At 42.9% G+C, this 14,699-nt stretch overlaps 1 protein-coding gene across 1 annotated transcript in view; it reads right to left on the bottom strand.

The window, feature by feature from the left end:
* LOC122548766 (piezo-type mechanosensitive ion channel component 2) overlaps positions 1-14,699 on the bottom strand; it is a 746,345-nt gene that overhangs the window by 2,980 nt on the left and 728,666 nt on the right. The window contains exons 54-55 of the mRNA XM_043687533.1: positions 8,000-8,079; positions 1,279-1,471 (exon numbers count right to left, since the gene is read on the bottom strand). Coding sequence (XP_043543468.1) covers positions 1,279-1,471; positions 8,000-8,079 — 273 coding nt within the window. The remainder of the gene's footprint in view (positions 1-1,278; positions 1,472-7,999; positions 8,080-14,699) is intronic.

The raw sequence follows: 14,699 nt of genomic DNA, 5'->3' as shown, positions 1-14,699 counted from the left end.
TGGCTTTGAGGATCTTGCAGCAATATTGGAGGAAATTTAATGGCCTTGTTTGGGTGGTCAAAATTAGTCAATACACCTTAAAAAATCATCTTGCATCTAGTGAGTTACCTCAGGCTATTCAATGCACTACACCTCCATCACTCACCCATCAGCAGTTCCTAGCACTCAGAACTATTGCACAACATTTAAATATTCTATTGCCACGCTTTTCAAGTATCACATCTTCCATTTGTTGCCTCTACATTTCTCCAGCTACTCAGCTATGCCAGATTCAGCAATCAAACATGGTACAACATAATCATTGACATCCTGCTTAAGCGATTTAAGGAATAGTTACAGTCAATACAAGAGAACAAAATGAAATTATCAAGGAACAGATATGCCTTTATTTCCTGAGCTAATCATGAATGAGCTGTGACATGGCAATGCTGGATGGTATTGCTGCCAAGAATTCTGGATGACAGTATGGTCATGTCTTATCCCGCCTCATTTTCAACCCACTTATGCCATAATGTACAAGCTAAGGATGATGTGAACATGGACATCTTAATTTACACCAATGAAACCTCTTTGGATTCAGAGCATTCACTACTTCAGAATTGCCTTAGCAACCATAAGAGGAAAAGAAAGAGCAACAGACTGCCATGCATGAAGTCATACTGTCGCTCTGACATTTGCAACTACCAGCCTGTGACTTATGTTTGGTTGTGAATGACTCTCACAGGTGTCAGTGACCTCTACGACTGAGGTTCCAGGAATGAGTCGAGAGTGTGTTGCTGGAAAAGCACAGTAGGCCTGGCAGCATCCGAGGAGCTGGAGAATTGACGTTTCGGGCTGGAGCCCTTCATCAGGATTGAGGTCTGATTCCTGATGAAGGGCTCCAGCCTGAAACGTCAATTTTCCTGCTCCTCAGATGCTGCCTGACCTGCTGTGCTTTTCCAGCAACATACTCTAGACCCTGATCTCCAGCATCTGCAGACCTCACTTTCTTCCAGGAGTGAGTGCCAATTGATATCACATCAGTGTCTCCTCAAAGAACTGGTGCATCACATGCCAATGGCCTATGAGATGGATCCAAAGTAACCAGCAGCACAACCCAGTACATTCCATTTTATATTTCTAAGGATTCTGTAGTGTTGTAATGATACCTGAATGAATGGAAATTACCATTGTGTACATGTAGGAAAAGCCAAGAAATTTGAAGTTTTAATTAAATAACAACAAATTATAACATAAACTTAAAATGTATCAGAAAGACTAAACAAAATTTTGTCTTACCCATAACCAGCAAGAAATCCAAGGCTAGGTGGGCTAACTTTATCACTGAATACAATAATTTCTAGGCTTTCTTTATCATCATTTCTATATAATCTTTCAGTCTGGTTAACAGTCCACCATTGCTGACATGGTTTTAAAGGACAGTTTTCTTGCTGAACCAGTTTTACAATGAGTTCACAGTAATCACCATCATCTATTGGAGAAATTGAACAAAATAAACATTATAATTACATATTTTCACCAATGCTTTTGTTGATATCAGGATGTCTCCAAATTTGAAAAAGGGAAACACTTTTAAATATAGATGAATTGTTAATAAGGCGACATCAAGCTTAGATTTAAATGTTTGAAAACCGAAATGAAAACTGTGGAAAGTTAGAAATTGTGGAACATTGGTAACTCCTAACTGGCCTCCGAAATAGCCTAGCTGAAAATGTGTTGCTGGAAAAGCGCAGCAGGTCAGGCAGCATCCAAGGAGCAGGAGAATCGACGTTTCGGGCATAAGCCCTTCTTCAGGAAATGCCTGAAACGTCGATTCTCCTGCTCCTTGGATGCTGCCTGACCTGCTGCGCTTTTCCAGCAACACATTTTCAGCTCTGATCTCCAGCATCTGCAGTCCTCACTTTCTCCTCAGAAATAGCCTAGTAAATCATTGAGTATCATATAAAGGAATCAGCACATAGACCACAGTGTTTCAAGAACCATGGTCACTTTCTTGAAGGGTAATGAGGATGGACAAGAAATATTAGCCATGTTGATGCTATCCGAATCTTAAGAATGAATTAAAAATAAATATTTTTGAGGGTCTAGTAAAGAAAGTGTTCGAGTAAGTTTTGATTTAAACATAGTCAAGGTGAAATAATGGCCATAATGGTATTTAAAAATTGAAATCATTTATTTTGGATTTTTGTCACTTAAATAAAAAGATTGGAAAATTGAACAATTCCAATATATGATGTTTCTGTAAATAGTAGTGTTTTATTTTTAGTAGTAATTGGATACATTTTTAAGAGTTATAACAAATTTTTATTTTCAACTCAATTAGCAACTGAATTGAAGCATTGAAAATTTCTTTAGACTGTACCTGCTTATAGAATAGAATCATATTTTCAGATCTTAGAAGATTCGACTTGAACAATGTGAGAAAGTTTTTTTCCTAGGAGAGTCTAGACTTAAATATATTTTCAGGATAGGTGGTTGGTCATTTAAGACTGAAATTAGGAATTTTTTTTGTATAGTTGTTTGGCACTACAGAGCTAGAATGTTGCTGATAAAAGACACATTTTGTCGAAGTTGTATGCATCCAAAAGTTTTGTATTAATACAAAAGCAGGGTAAAACACGTGACAGGCAGTGCTGTTTAGTTGGCACATGCACTTTGAGGCATTACAATAGAGAGCGTTCCCCTTAAATACTGTTTGACAGATAGGTTTTGTTTACATTCTAAACCAGGCAGAATGACTCTGATTGGTCAGGGTATTGCCTTGAGAAATTAACCAACAGATAGGTGTTATCTATTTTGTTAAGTTGGAACAGGTGCAATGTGTGTCCATGTGCGTTCTGTCTGAAAAGAACGGACATATGAATTAATATACATAACTTCCAGTACATGCAAGTACACCACACTGTGAGCAAACTGACAATCCTAAATGCAATAACCAATGCTGACTCAGCATAAATGGTGTTTACCACAATCAGAATGTGGCAATTAAAACAATGCTCAGCCCTCCCACCCTACCCCATCCCAAGTAAGATAATGGTTTTGTAATGCTAAGAATAGGAGTTACCATCAGTAGAGCTGACTTGAGACACACTTGGACTAAGCCATAAAAGTTCCAAGTTTTTTTTTAGTTGTCTCTTTGGGAATTTACAACAGTTGGAATGGTGGTTAAGGCAGTTGAATTCTCTTCCTGTAGAATGTGGGAGTTAAGGGTCATCACTAGTCTTCCTGCTGACTTAATCTATGGGAAGTGCACCCAACTCCAGCTCCTCAGAAACCGTGTTACGGAACTGGAGCTGGGGCTGGATGAACTTTGGATCATTCGGGAAACTGTGGGGGGGTAATTGTGGGGAAGTAGAGGGAGGTAGTCACACCTCAGGTACAGGAAAAAGGTAGATGGGTTACAGTCAGGGGATGGACAGGGAACCAGCAGGCACTGCAGGGATCCCCTGTGGCCGTTCCCCTCAATAACAAGTTTTGGATACTGTTGGTGAGATGACTTACCAGGGGCAACCCATAGTTGGTGTGTTGTCTCCCAGGTGCCAGGGTTCATGATGTTTCAGTTCGTGTTTTTGGGATAATTGGGGCTCATTCTGGGGTAGGTGGAATCTCTACAAACAGCATAGTCTACACCTGAACCAGAGGGGTACCAATATCCTGGGGAGAAATTTGCTAATGCTCTTCAGGAGGGTTTAAACTAATTAAGCGGGGAGATGAGAACTTGAATTGTAGCTCCAGTGTACAAGAGGTTCAGAATAGTGCGATCATAAATAAGGTTTCAAGGTCACAAGAGTGTACCAGCAGGCAGGAAACTAGTTTGAAGTGTGTCTACTTCAACGTCAGAAGCATCCGGTATAAGGTGGGTGAACTTGCAGCATTGGTTGGTACCTGGGACTTGGATGTTGTTGTAATTTTGGAAACATAGAGCAGGGACAGAAATGGTTGTTGCAGGTTCAGGGGTTTAGATGTTCCAGAAAGAATATAAAAGGTGGTAAAAGAGGGGTGTGTGTGTGTGTGTGTGTGTGTGTGTGTGTGTGTATGGTGGGGACATTTGTCTACTGAGTTAGTATGGGCTGAGGTTAGAAACAGGAAAGGAGAGGTCACCCTGTTGTGAGTTTGCTGTAGGCCTCAGAAAAGTTCCAGAGATATAGTGTGTTATCAAGGTGCAGGTGTGTACTGTACCTTTAAGAGAGAGAGCAAGCTAGCAAGGACTGACTGAAAGCACAGTGTCTGCAGAACAATTTAAAAATGTAATATTTGGTTGAAATAAATGGCTGGAGTTGTGTTGCCATGGGACAAAAAAAAGTTCAAATTCGGCCAATCAATTTAAATTATGCCCCAAATACCAAAATCCAATTGAATTTGATTAGGCAAAATTTAGGATGTATAGGATGGCAAAGGAAACTGTGGGGATGGTCACAATTGAAAAGTGGAGCTTGTTCACTGAACAGCTACTGCGTGTCCTTGATAATTGTGTACTTGTCAGGCAGGGAGGAAGTGGTTGAGCAAGGGAGCATGGTTTACTAATGAAGTTGAATCTCTTGTCAAAAGGAAGAAGAAGGTTTATGCTAATATGAAACGTGAAGGCTCAATTAGGGCACTTGAAAGTTACAAGTTATCCAGGGAGGACCTAAAGAGAGATCTACGAAGAGCCATGAGGGGACATGGCAAGTCTTTAGGCAGGTAGAATCAAGGAAAACCCTAAAGCTTCTTATAGGTATGTCAGGAATAAAAGAATGACTAGAGTAAGATTAGGACCAATCAAGGACAGTAGTGGGATATTGTGCGTGGAGCCTGAGGAGCTAGGAGAAACACTAAATGAATATTTTTTGTCAGTATTCACACTGGAAAATGATAATGTTGTTGAGGAGAATATTGAGATACAGGCTATCAGACTAGTTGAGATTGAGGTTCAAAAGGAGGAGGTGTTAGCAATTCTAGAAAATGTGAAAATAGTTAAGTCCCCTGGACTGGATGGGATTTATCCTAGGATTCTATGGGAAGCTAGGGAGGAGATTGTAGAACCTTTGGCTTGGATCTTTATGTCATTAATGTCCACAGGAATAGTGCCAGAACATTGGAGGATAGCCAGGGAACTATAGACCAGTGAGCCTGACGTCGGTGGTAGGCAAGTTGTTGGAGGGAATCGTGAGGGACAGGATGTACATGTATTTGGAAAGGCAAGGACTGATTAGGGATAGTCAACATGGCTTTGTGCTTGGGAAATCATATCTCACAAACTTGATGGAGTTTTTTGAGGAATAACAAAGAGGATTGATGAGGGCAGAGCAGTAGATGTGATCTATGTGGACATCAGGAAGGCATTTGACAAGGTTCCCCATGAGAGGCTGATTAGCAAGGTTAGATCTCATGGAATACAGGGAGAACTCGCCATTTGGATACAGAATTGGTTCAAAGGTAGAAGACAGAGGGTGGTGGTGGAGGGTTGTTTTTCAGATTGGAGGCCTGTGATCAGTGGAGTGCAGGTTCATAGCTCCTTGAAAGTAGAGTCGCAGATAGATAGGATAGTGAAGAAGGCGTTTGGTATGCTTTCCTTTATTGGTCAGAGTATTGAGTATAGGGGTTGGGAGGTCATGTTGTGGCTGTGAAGGACATTGGTTAGGCCACTGTTGGAATATTGCATGCAATTGTGTGGTCTCCTTCCTATTGGAAAGATGTTGTGAAAATTGAAAGGGGTCAGAAAAAATTTATAAGGATGTTGCCAGGGTTGGAGGATTTGAGCTATAGGGAGAGGCTGAACAGGCTGGGGCTGTTTTCCCTGGAGCGTCGGAGGCTGACAAAATTATGAAGGGCATGGATAGGGTAAACAGGCAAAGTCTTTTCCCAGGGGTCGCAGAGTCCAGACCTAGAGGGCATAGGTTTAGGGTGAAAGGGGAAAGATATAAAAGAGACCTAAGGGACAACTTTGTCACACAGAGGGTGGTACATGTATGGAATGAGCTGCCAGAGGAAGTGGTGGAGGCTGGTACAATTGCAACATTTAAGAGGAATTTGGATGGGTGTATGAATAGGAAGAATTTGGAGGAATATAGGCCGGGTGCTGGGAGGTGGTACTAGATTGGGTTGGGATATCTGGTCGGCATGGATGGGTTGGACTGAAGGGTCTGTTTCCATGCTGTACATCTCTATGACTCTATGATAGCAAATGTTATTGACTTGTTCAAAAAGGGGAGTAGAGACAACTCTGGTAATTATTAACCAGTGAGCCTCACTTCAGTTGTGGGTAAAGTGTTGGAAAGGATTTTAAGAGATAGGATTGATAATCATCTAGAAAAGAATAATTTGATTAGGGACAGTCAACACAGTTTTGTGAAGGGTACGCCGTGCCTCACAAATGTTATTGAGTTATTTCAGAAGGTGATCAAACAGGTAGGATGAGGGTAAAGTAGTTGACGTGGTGTATATGGATCTCAGTGAAGCATTTTATAAGACTGCCCACAGCAGAATATTGCAGAAAATACAGAGGCATGGGATTGTGGGTGATTTAGTGGTTTGCTTCAGGATTTGCTAGCTGAAAGAAGACAGAGGTGGTGGTTGATGGGAATTGCTCATCCTGGAGTTCAGTTACTAGTGGTGTACCACAAGGATCTGTTTTGGGGCCACTGCTGTTTGATATTTTTATAAATGACTTGGATGAGGGTGTAAAGGATGGGTTAGCGGATGACACTAAGGTCAGTGGAGTTGTGGACAGTGCTGAAGGACGTTGCAGGTTACAGAGGCTGCAGAGTTGGGCTGAGCGGTGGCAAATGAAGTTTAATGCGGCAAAGTGTGAGGTGATTCACTTTGGAAGAAGTAACAGGAGTACAGGATACTGGGCTAATGGTAGTGTAGATATGCAGAGAGATCTCGGTGTCCATGGATCCCTAAGTTGCCACCCAGGTAGATAGAGTTTTTAAGAAGGCTTTTAAGTGTGTTAGTGTGTTTGGTGTGTTAGCTTTTATTGGTAGAGGGACTGGGTTTCAGAGCTATGACGTTATGTTGCAGCTGTACAAAACTCTGGTACAGCCACACTTGGAGTATTGCGTACAGTTTTGGTCCCCGTATTATAGGAAGAACGTGGAAGCATTGGAAAGGGTGCAGAGGAGATTTACTAGGATGTTGCCTGGTATGGAGGGAGGGTCTTATGAGGAAAGGCTGAGGGACTTGAGGTAGTTTTCGTTAGCGAGAAGAAGGTTGAGAAGTGACTTAATACAGACATGCAATATGATCAGAGGATTACATAGGGTGGACAGTGAAAGCCTTTTTTTTGGAAGGTGATGGTTAGCACAAGGGGACATAGCTTTAAATTGAGGGGTCATAGATATAGGACAGATGTCTGAGGTAGTTTATTTACTTGGAGAGTAGTAAGGGCATGGAATGCCCTGCCTGAAACAGTAGTAGGCTTGCAAAACTTAGGGCACTTAAATGGTCATTAGATAAACATGTGGATGACAATGGAATGGTGTAGGTTAGATGGGCTTCAGATTGGTTTCACGGGTTGGTGCAACATTGAGGGCTGAAGGGCCTGTATTGCACTGTAATGTTCCATGTTCTATGAATGCTCTGTGCTACCCATTTGTGTATATAGTGTAAATACTTATTTTTAAAGGAATGTTATTCTTTTCTGTGTGAGAATCTTGTCTCTCATAACATCCATAGTGTAATCTCACAACACCACTCCCCTGTAAAATTCAGCCTGCGGTGTTCAAGCTGAAGATTAACTATGATGTTATTGAATATTGAAGTAGATTTGATGGCTATGCTTCTATTTATTATGCTCTTTAGTCACTTACACTGAAGTGCTAGAAACTCCATCCAAATAGATAAGAGGATGGATGGGTGGTGTATTTATAGACAGGCTTTGGAAGTGAAATGGGAGTAGCTTTGAGGAAATCCCTAACTAATACTTTAGATTCAAATCTTACTTATTCTGTTATTCACTCCTTACACATCACAATATTCATATATTTCTGTATGGAGCATTATAAACATGCAGACTTACTTTTATAAAGTTGTTTCACAGGTTTTGTTTCAGAATTACTGGGAGCCCTAATGTAGTTTGGAAATATATTTTCAAGTTTTCTGTAATATAAAAACAGTTTTATTGATATGTAGTTTGTCAAAAATAAGAAAAATGTTCTTGCTGCTTGATCTAAATAATGGCCCTGAATTTCCACAATGCCTCAGAAAATTACATCACTCACCAGCAGAGGGTGCTGCACATAAGAATAATTGGTGAGTTAATTGACAAATGAAATAATGATGTTCTGGCAAAACTCTGCTCTCAAAAAATAAATGACAATTTTGACTACAGGAATTCTCAGTGCAGAAATGGTTCCAGCTGAGAACATCAAGTTGGGGATTAAAATTCCTTGACAAAAGATTGCTGGCTGATAATCTGATTTGAGCGTGAGATGCCCTATTTAACTGCAATCTCTCAAGTGAAATATTAAATCAAAGTCTCACCTGTTCTCTCAGTTGAATGCAAGAGATCCCATGATATTATTTTAAAGAACAGAAGGAGCTTTTTCTCAGGATCTTGATCAATACTAATCCCTCAATCAATCTGCCTAAAAACTATCTGGTCATTATACTTTCCATACAAAAACATATTACAAGATAAAACAATCAAATTGGCTATCATGGTTATATTTACATTTAAGTAAAACTATTCGGCTGTAAATCACTTTTTCATATCTTAAGGTACACAATTCTTTCTGTCAAGGACAAATTTAGATATTTTCAACTGCTTTGTATTTCATTCACTTTGGCAATTTCCCAGCTTTATCAAAGATATCTCTTGCCAGAACTATAAGCACTCACATGTCTACATTGTTTATTCAAGCAAAGCAATCTAATTTTTCACAGGGGAAATTTGAAAGCACTAGGAAGAGGCCACATATAAGAACCTAAGACACAAAGGTAGGAGTTGGACAACCCTGCATTTCAGTACGATTGTGGCTGATCTTAGGGGTGGTGGTGGTGCTTCACTGTGTCCCTTAGACCACATAGTTTTCCATCACTTCCAGCCTTTACATCACTCCTATCATTAATTCACCTCAGGGGATCTCCCACCCATAGTTTCCAGCCTCATAGTCCAGGAATCCCGCACCACCCGGTTCTACCTCCTACCCACGATTCACAAACCTGACTGCCCCGGCCGACCTAGTCTCTTGGCCTGCTCCTGCCCCACTGATCTCCACATACCTTGATACTGTCCTATTCCCCCCTGGTCCAGGAACTCCCCATCTATGTTTGGGACACCACCCATGCCCTCCACCTCTTCCATGACCTTTGTTTCCCTGGCTCCTAATGCCTCATCTTCACGATGGACATCCAGTCCCTACACACCTCTATCTGCCATAATGAAGGCCTCCAAACCCTCCGTTTCTTCCTCTCCCGGTGTCCCCACCATTTCTGTTCCACTGAAACTCTCATTTATTTGGCTGAACTGGTCCTCACCCTCAATAATTCCTCCTGTGAATCCTCCCACTTCCTCCAGACCAAAGGGGTAGCCATGGACACCCGCTTGGGCCCCAGCTATGCCTGCCTCTTTGTTGTGTATGTGGAACAGTCCATCTTCCGCAGCTACACTGGCATCATTCCCCAGCTTTTCTTCCTCTACATTGACGACTATGTTGGCTCCACCTCATGCTCTCACAAGGAGGTTGAGCAGTTCATCAATTTCACCAACACGTTCCACCCCAACCTTAAGTTCACCTGGACCATCTTGGACACCTCACTCTCTTTCCTGGACCTCTCCATCTCCATCAATGGTGACCGACTCAACACAGTCATCTTCTACAAACCAATCAATTCCCACAGCTACCTGGACCACACCTCCTCTCACCCTGCCTCCTGTAAAACTGCCCTTATTTCCAATTCCTCTGCATCTGCTCCAGGAGGACCAGTTCTATCACAGAACAAACCAGATAGCCTCCTTCTTCAAAGACTGCAATTTCCCCTCCCATGTGGTCAATGATGTCCTCCAGCGTATCTCATCCACTTCCCGCACACCTGCCCTCAAACCCCACCCCTCCAACTGCAACAAGGACAGACTCCCACCCGGTCCTCTCAGACTCCACCGCCAGTGATATATTTCTCTTCCCACTCCTACCTGCATTCCACAAAGACCATTCCCTCCGTGACTCTCTTGTCAGGTCCACGCCCCCATTAATCCACCCTCCCCTCCTGGCATCTTCCCATGCCACCACAAGAATTGCAAAACTGGTGCCCATGCCCCAAAGAAGCTTTCCACATCCATCATAGATTTACCTGCACTTCCACATATGTCATTTACTGCATCCATTGCTCCCGATGCAGTCTCCTCTACATTGGGGAGACACGATGCCTACTTGCAGAATGCTTTAGAGAACATCTCTGGGATGCGCGTATGAAGCAACCCCACCGCCCCGTGGATGAACACTTTAACTCCCCCTCCCACTCTGTCAAGGTCATGCAGGTGCTGGGCCTCCTCCATCAATAAGTCCTAGCCACCAGTGCCTGGAGGAGGAATGCCACATCGTCCGCCTTGAGATCCTCCGACAACACGGGATCAATGTGGACTTCAACAGTTTCCTCATTTCACTTCCCCTCACCATATCCCAGATCCAAACCTCCAACTCGGCACTACCGTCATGATCTGTCCTACCTGTCCATCTTCCTTCCCATCTATCCACTCCACCCTCCTCTCCACCGATTACCATTCCCCCCACCTTCCTCTACCTATCGCACTCTCTGCGACCTTCCCCCCCAGGCCCAACCCTCTCCATTTATCTCACTACCCCTTTAGCTCACAAATCTCATTCCTGATGAAGGGTCTAAGCCCAAAACCTTGACTGCCCTGCTCCTCGGATGCTGCCTGACCTGCTGTACTTTTCCAGTACTACACTCTCAATTCTGATCTCCAGCATCTGCAGTCCTCACGTTCTCCTCATTAATTCTCCACCCTCACCCTCAATGGAGCAACACTCACTTCAGTAAGTTTCACTTTCTAAATAATTGCAGAAACAGGGTCTCTATTCTCAATTGTGGTTCAAAAGAGTGAAAGGTGGTCTAATTAGAGTCATAGAAATGTACAGCATGGAAACAGACCCTTCGGTTCAACTCGTTCCATGCCAACCAGATATCCCAACCTAATCTTGTCCCACTTGCAAGTACCCAGCCTATTTATATACCCGTCCAGATGCCTCTTAAATGTTGCAACTGTACCAGCCTTCATCACTTCCTCTGGCAGCTCATTACACACACGTACCACCCTCTGTGTGAAAAAGTTGCCCCTTAGGTCTCTTTTATATCTTTCCCCTCTCACCCTAAACCTATGCCCTCTAGTTCTGGACTCCCCCAGCCCCGGGAAAAAGACTTTGTCTATTTATCCTATCCATGTCCCTCATGATTTTATAAACCTCTATAAGGTCGCCCGTCAGCCTCTGATGCTCCAGGGAAAACAGCCCCAGCCTATTCAGCCTCTCCCTATAGCTCAAAACCTCCAACCCTGGCAACATCCTTGTAAATCTTTTCTGAGCCCTTTCAAGTTTCACAGTATCCTTCCAATCGGAAGGAGACCAGAATTGCATGCAATATTCCAAAAGTGGCCTAACCAACATCCTGTCCAGCCATAACATGACCTCCCAACATGACCTACAATCAATACTCTGACCAATAAAGGAAGGCATACTAAACACGTTCTTCAGTATCCTATCTACCTGTGACTCTACTTTCAAGGACTAATGAACCTACTCTCCATGGTCTCTTTGTTCAGCAACGACCCCTCGGACCTTACCATTAAGTGTATAAGTCCTTCTAAGATTTGCTTTCCCAAAATGCAACACCTCGCATTTACCTAAATTAACCTCCATCTGCCACTCCTCAGTCCATTAGCCGATCTGATCCAAATCCCATTGTAATCTGAGGTAACCTTCTTCGCTGACCACTACACCTCCAATTTTGGTGTCATCTGCAAACTTACTAACTATATCTCCTATGTTCACATCCAATTTATTTATAACTTAAAAATTATTAAAGTGTTAGATGGGGCGGATTCAAAAAGGGTGTCTCCCTCAGCTGGAAGAGTTTGAACTAGGAGAAACAAAGGTCTCAGAATAAGGGCAAGTCACTTCCCACTGAGATCAGAAAGAATTTCTTCACTCAGAGGGTAGTGACTCTTCGGAATTCTTTACCCCAAATGGCTGAGAAATTTAGGTATTTAAGTACGCTCAGGATAGAAGTTCCTTCTCGAATTTTGGATGCAAATCATATCAAGCAATGTGAGGTAACATAGGACAATTATGTTGAGGTAGATGATCAGCTATGATCCAGGGCACAGATGTTCGCAGGTAAAGGGACGGCTGGAAAATTGGAAGCCTTCAAAAATGAGATAACAAGAGTCCAGAGAAAGTATATTCCTGTTAGGGTGAAAGGAAAGGCTTGGAAAGGAAAGGAAAGGAAAGGATAGGGAATGCTGGATGACTAAAGAAATTGAGGGTTTGGTTAAGAAAAAGAAGGAAGCATATGTCGGTACAGAAAAGATAGATCAAGTGAATCCTTAGAAGAGTATAAAGGCAGGAAGAGTATACTTAAGAGCGAAATCAGGATGGCAAAAAGGGGACATGAGATAACTTTGGCAAATAGAGTTCAGGAGAATCCAATGGGGTTTTACAAATACATTAAGGTCAAAAGGGTAATTCGGAAGAGTCCTTCAAAGATCAGCAAAACAGCCTTTATGTGGAGCCGCAGGAGATACTTTATGAGTATTTTTTTAGATTAGGTTAAATTACCTACAGTGTGGAAACAGGCCCAACCAGTCCACACCGACCCTCCGAAGAGTAACCCACCCAGACCCATTTCTCTCTGACTAATGCACCTAACACTGTGGGCAATTTAGCATGGCCAATTCACCTGACCTGCACATCTTTGGACTGTGGGAGGAAACCGGAGCAAAGCCATGCAGTCACAGGGAGAATGTGCAAATGCCACACAGACAGTTGCCAGAGGCTGGAATCAAACCTGGTTCCCTGGTGCTGTGAGGCAGCAGTGCTAACCACTGAGCCACCATGCCGCCCTACTGATTTTGCATCGGTATTTACTGTGGAAAAGGACATGGGAGATATAGAATGTAGGGAAATAGATGGTGACATCTTGAAAAATGTCCATATTACAGAGGAGGAAGTGCTGGATGTCTTGAAACACACAAAAGTGGATAAATCCCCAGGACCTGATCAGGTGTACCCTGTAACTCTGTGGAAAGTTAGAGAAGTGATTGCTGGGCCTCTTACTGAGATATTTGTATCATTGATAGTCACAGGTGAGGTGCTGGAAGACTGGAGGTTGGCGAACGTGGTGCCACTGTTTTAGAAGGGTTGTAAGGACAAAATGGGGGGGCTATAGACCAGTGAGCCTGACGTCGGTGGTGGGTACGTTGTTGGAGGGAATCCTGAGGGACAGGATGTACATGTATTTGGAAAGGCAAGGACTGATTAGGGATAGTCAACATGGTTTTGTGCATAGGAAATCATGTCTCACAAACTTGATTGAGTTTTTGAAGAAGTAACAAAGTGGATTGATGAGGGCAGAGCAGTGGACGTGATCTATATGGACTTTAGTAAGGCATTCAACAAGGTTCCCCATGGGAGACTGGTCATGGAACACAGGGAGAACTAGCCACTTGATTATAGAACTGGTTCAAAGGTAGAAGACAGAGGGTGCTGGTGGAGGGTTGTTTTTCAGACTGGAGGCCTGTGACCAGTGGAGTGCCACAACGATCGGTGCTGGGTCCACTACTTTTCATCATTCATATAAATAATTTGGATGTGAGCAAAAGAGGTATAGTTAGTAAACTTGCAGATGACATCAAAATTGGAGGTATAGTGGACAGTGAAGAAGGTTACCTCAGATTACAACAGGATTTTGATCAGATAGGCCAATGGGCTGAGAAGTGGCAGATGGAGTTTAATTTAGATAAACGTGAGGCGCTGCATTTTGGGAAAGCAAATCTTAGCAGGACTTATACACTTAATGGTAAGGTCCTAGGGAGTGTTGCTGAACAAAGAGACCTTGGAGTGCAGGTTCATAGCTCCTTGATAATTGAGTCGCAGGTAGATAGGATAGTGAAGAAGGCACTTGGTATGCTTTTCTTTATTGGTCAGAGTATTGTGTACGAGTTGGAAGGTCATGTTTGCGGCTGTACAGGACATTGGTTAGTCCACTGTTGGAATATTGCATGCAATTCTAGTCTCCTTCCTATCGGAAAGATATTGTGAAACTTGAAAGGGTTCAGAAAAGATTTGGAGGATTTGAGCTATAGGGAGAGGTTGAATAGGGTAGGGCTGTTTTCCCTGGAATACCAGAGGCTGAGGGGTGACCTAATAGAGGTTTATAAAATCATGAGGGGCATGGACAGGATAAATAGATACAGTCTTCTCCCTGGGGTGGGGGAATCCAGAACTAGAGGGCATAGGTTTAGGTTGAGAGGGTAAAGATTTGAAAGAGACCTAAGGAGCAACTTTTTCCCTCAGAGGGTGGTATGTGTATGGAATGAGCTGCCAGAGGAAGTGGTGGAGGCTGCTACAATTACAACATTTAAAAGGTATCTGGATGGGTATATGAATAGGAAGGGTTTGGAGGGATATGGACCAGGTGCTGGCAGGTGGGACTAGATTGGGTTGGGATATCTGATCGGCATGGACGAATTGGACCGAAGGGTC

Source organism: Chiloscyllium plagiosum, chromosome 4 (genome assembly GCF_004010195.1).
Source record: "Chiloscyllium plagiosum isolate BGI_BamShark_2017 chromosome 4, ASM401019v2, whole genome shotgun sequence".
In the NCBI taxonomy this organism is placed as follows: domain Eukaryota; kingdom Metazoa; phylum Chordata; class Chondrichthyes; order Orectolobiformes; family Hemiscylliidae; genus Chiloscyllium; species Chiloscyllium plagiosum.
This window is presented reverse-complemented; position numbering and strand designations above follow the sequence as displayed.